General features: G+C 34.5%; 1 protein-coding gene across 8 annotated transcripts in view; it reads right to left on the bottom strand.

Moving 5' to 3' along the window:
• Positions 1–3,928: 3,928 nt before the first annotated feature.
• The window catches only part of ICR1 (interactor of constitutive active rops 1), a 4,556-nt gene continuing 3,625 nt past the window's right edge, over positions 3,929–4,859 (bottom strand). For all 8 annotated transcript variants that reach the window (XM_021431908.1, XM_021431912.2, XM_021431910.1 and 5 more), the window contains exon 3: positions 3,929–4,859. This exon is cut by the window's right edge. In XM_021431908.1, coding sequence (XP_021287583.1) covers positions 4,230–4,859 — 630 coding nt within the window. In that variant the 3' untranslated portion in view covers positions 3,929–4,229.

Below are 4,859 nucleotides of genomic sequence, written 5' to 3'. Positions count from 1 at the left end.
TGCCTTCTCAAGCTCATAAAAGGATCTACACTATTTGGGTTCCCACTGAAACATCAACTCTATTTAGATGTTTCTTTATAAATATTATATCAATCCAGTCAACTATTACGTAATATATACATATATGATTTACCTGTTATTATATTTAAAAATAAATATATAGACTAATATAGCGTTAGGTGAACTCACACTTGCTGCGCCTTCAATTTCGAATCTAATAATTTTAAGGTTGTTTTCATAATTATGACTTGTTAAAATAAATTCAAATAATATTGTATTAGAATTCTAACATTATTGTATATGCTTTGGTTAGTTATAAATTAAATTATAATTTTAAAATGACGGTAAAAGAACAAAAATTATATTCACTTTAAACTTTAAGCTTTAATTCAAGTCAAATTTGAATTTTAACAATAAAATACCATGTTAACATAAATAAAAAAAATTAATATTGTTAATAATTGGACTGATATTATTAATTTTATAAAATATAAAAATTTAAGTTTTACAAATTATTATATAGAGATTAAATCTACTACTTTGTTAGAGTATAAGAATTAATTACATAATTTAACCACTTAACTTATTAAAACGTTAAATGATTGAATTACTATTTTGTTTGCTTAGTTGTGTGATTACTTACAAATAGAGGTGGTGAGTTTTGTGCTTTGAATTGGACCATCAAAAGGACATCATCAATAGTGATTGGCATTAAGGGATTGTGATGGATTGGTTGCTGAATGTGCAGCATAGGGCTGCACCAGATTTCACCCAAAGAAGAAAGGAGGTAAAAATAGGGCAAAGGCAATGATCCAAGCAGCCAGCCAACGCAGTCGGCCCTTTTTAGGGTGTTTTGCCTTTGCAAATAAATGTATTGTTGTTGGCTGCAATTCATTCAACCATCATTTTTATACATCACGTGCATGTCTCTGTTCATTTGTCCTCTCAATCCCCACGTGTTTTGCCAATCATTCATTGACAGATACGTACCAAGCCTACACATTTTTTCTTTTTTATGATTTTGGTTCTTTGATTTTTTTTTTCTTTATGAAAGTAATTAAAATATTGAAAAAAAGAGAGAGAAATGCTAAAGGGTTCTTGGGCAATCCATTACCATTTGTAAGCAATCCAATTATTATTATATAATGATACACAAAATATCATTACTTGTTGAGAGGTGGGAGAAGGGTTTGCTTTGGTTTGAAGGCAACCTTACATGCCTCTCAATTTAATTGACAGCCAATTGTTTTCTGTGAGAAATCTAAAAGTTTTAAATATCAAGCAAAATAACATTACTTAATTTAAAATACAAATAAAAAGATGACTTGAATTGAAATTTATGATTATATATTTTACAAATATATCAATTCAAGTAATGAAAGGTCGATTATTTTTTCGTTGTTAAGTTATTATTTATTTGTATAATATATGTAATGATTGATAACTAATTTAATAGTTTTTAAAAGAATGAAATGAAGATGTTATTTTTAATTGTAACTTAAAAAGTGTTGGGTAGGCAGTGAAGGCGGCATTTGGTAAAGCGTGTAACTGGGACTGCTGGTGGTGGCATGTACAGGACCAACATAGGACACAATTTTTGTGGTCACAAAATGCTTTGACATTTCTATATTTATTATTATTAGTATTAATATTAGTTAATGAAGAAATGTTTCCACCCACTAAATTCAAGCTTAATAATTTAATTTACTAATGCAATGGTTGTTATGTCTCAAATATAAAGTACAAGCTTTTCAATTAGAGAAAAATCAGGTACTGCATGCCCACTGAGCCCAAAACTTGGTTGGTTTGAGACATACTGTCTTTATCTTCTTTAAGTTTGGTTGAAATACACTTTACTTTTTGGAAAAAATAATAGTGTTAATTACCAAATTAATATTAAACGAAAATCCACAATAACCCTTTTACTGAATGGATCTAAAATGGAAATTACATTATAATTTTGGAAAATCCATAAAACATTTTTTTATCAGTTTGGGTTCAAGTTTCCTTACATTTGGGCATGATGTTTTTGGTTAATTTTTGCATCCACATAATTATTTTGTTCACTTGAACTTGTCTGCTTTGGTTGAACTCATGCATGAAGAATGTATTAGCTATGCTTTTACAGCCACTCTTCTTGGTGATCTGCAGCTGCATGACTCGAGTTTATATGTGAGTGATGGCACTCAAAACTGGTAGTCTGGGCTAGTTTTGACTGCTTGTGGCCTGGAACTTGTTACAGGTGACCTCATTCATTAATAATATAGCTATGCAAATAAATGTAATGAATGTGTATGTTGGTTGTTGCATTGCACTTGCTCTAGTTCCAACTTCATTTTTGTAGTATTTTTATTACTTACTATTTATATTATCAAGACCTCTCCAGAATCAACTACTCTTCTCATTCTAGTTACACGTGTATTTCTTTGTATGTATCAAGTAATAGGTAGAAAAAGCCTGCTTCAAGAATAATAGTATCTTCCCTTTCCTTTGAAAAGAAATCTGCGAACTTTTTACTGCTTCAAACAAGATCCTTCTGCAAACTGCTTTAAACCATTTTGCTATGCCCTGATCAGTTTTCATTTGACAGTAATGTCTTTGTGCTTGTTGGCATCAATGTGTTCAACATTAGTTGAGACTCATGTCTTGGATGGCTCCCTGTGATACTCCTTGTAATTAATTACATTTCAGGTTGAGGCTTTTGAATGTGTACACAAGTTTTCTGTGGCTGCTTGTTTCCAATAGAGAATATTATGTTGCGAGGGAAGCAACTTCAGTTGGTCTTTAAGGATGATGGTTTTTGGAAACATTACTGCTTAAATTAATGGTTTTTGCCAGTGTAATTGTTTGTGTACTTGAATTATGGGAACTAATCCTTCAACATGTACACAGTGCAGAGGAGAAAGGTGTCTGAAGAAGTTCCCAGTAACCCTGCAGACGCTTTGACAAAAGCTGGTATCCTTGACAGCTCCAGCACTAGCAGCTACTACGGAAGATTAAAGGAGAGGGGCTTTCTCTAACAGTTAGACAAAGGTATCAAAAACCAGGTGGTAATATTCGAGGAAAATCAGAAGGGAAGAAACAAGAGAAAATTGCTATACAAGCATTGGGACTCCAACCTCTGTGACAAAACTATGAAACTGATGATGATTAGGACTGTGGCAAGTGTACAGTTTCTGTTCTTTTTTCTCTCATCTATATTCCATAGATGAAATTTGAATTAGGTAATGTATTGTGGGAAATCTGATAAAAAACCATTCTAATAAACATCATAGCATGGGCCTCAAAATGCCAAATTGTAACCTATGTTTGAATGTATATGTGCATATATATGGAAGTCAATTGCTAGTAGATAAAACACTTTGGTGCTTTTTTTGAGAAGAAGCGGGCATAGCTTGATCTGAACCCATTGGATTAGTCATAGTTATCCGTGGTTGATAAAGTTTTAATAAAGTTGCCTGACTATGCATATATATCTGATTTGGAGAAAGGGCTCAGGTTCTTGACTGGCTATATTGGTTAGATCTCTGGTTTTCAGGATAGTTGCCAAGGCCTAGAATCACAATTGGCCTGGCCAATTTTCAACTTTCTGACAAGGTTTGGATGTCTGGGATGGCCTGCGATAGAAAAACTACAGTTTGTATTTGCCTTTGGAAAAACTTGCAGGTGCGGCTGCTGAGCTTGGGCTGCCTGCAGAGGCCGATGGTTTAGATATTATGCCAATATTGGTAGACCTAACTAATTTTGTTCTTAGCTATTTTTATAGATATTGTCAGCACAATCAAACATTCTTAACAAATGGGGAAAATACAAAGAAACCTAAATGTTACCTTCAGTTGCTAGTGGCCTGATGATAGATGAGATCAGTATCTGATGATGCCTTTGCCGAGCTCAAAACAAATTCTGCAAAATATAGAACGCAGCCACATTTTAAAAGGAATAACACATAGATGATGGAACCTTGGTTTTACACAGGGCTTCAAGAAATACCCCTTCTATCACAGATTTCTCCAGACCTAACCCATAAATAAGACTACACCATATTAAGATCATCCTTAATGGTTTACATTAAATAGCAGAGGCCTACTTCCTACTGAGAATGAGATGGCCAAACTGCCACGACGATTGTAACACTTGACCATCAAAAGGTGAAATGTCGAGCAGCCATTTCACAACCATTATACATGAATACGTAAAATTTACTTCGGCATACTTCAGAGACAAAAGTTTTACTTCTGGCTTTTCCTTTTCCACAAGTCGCCAAACATTTTAATTCCAGAGCCTTTACGCTTTCCACTTCCGAAACCATCATCCATGTCATCACCCAAACCAGGTGAACCAACATAACCTGCATATCCACCAGCTGGAGGCTCAAACACACCACCAAAATGCTTATCCATTGAGCTACACCTATTTGAAATCCTCCCATTCATTTCCACACCCCCAGAAAGAATAGCTGCTGCAGCATCTGCAGCTTTTCTCCACTGTTCTGTCTGTACCCGTAGCTTCTTCATCTCTGCTTCCAATGCTTCCTTTTGTCCTTCCACAGCTTGGAGCTTTTCCTTCAGTTGAGCTGCATTTGTTTTACTTGCTTCCAGCTCCTCTCCTACTTGTCTCAACCTCGAGGCCATTTCCTCTTCTTTGGTTTTAGCAGCTGAAACATTTGAGGTCACTTCATTCAGCTGCTTTTTCAGGTCCTCATTTTCTTGAGCAAATGCCCCAAGCTCCTTTTCTTTCTCATCGATCTTGGATTTTAGTATATTTATCTGATCATCTTTCAAAGCCAAGTCATGGAAAGATGGTTTCTCTGGCTCCAACACTGCTGGTGGTTCGGTTGATATTTCGATTGCTTTGGTTTC

This window comes from Theobroma umbraticum, unplaced genomic scaffold (genome assembly GCF_002168275.2).
Source record: "Theobroma umbraticum cultivar Fairchild unplaced genomic scaffold, ASM216827v3 scaffold_67.0, whole genome shotgun sequence".
In the NCBI taxonomy this organism is placed as follows: domain Eukaryota; kingdom Viridiplantae; phylum Streptophyta; class Magnoliopsida; order Malvales; family Malvaceae; genus Theobroma; species Theobroma umbraticum.
The sequence above is the reverse complement of the archived record's forward strand: the minus strand, read 5'-3'. Positions and strand labels throughout refer to the sequence as shown.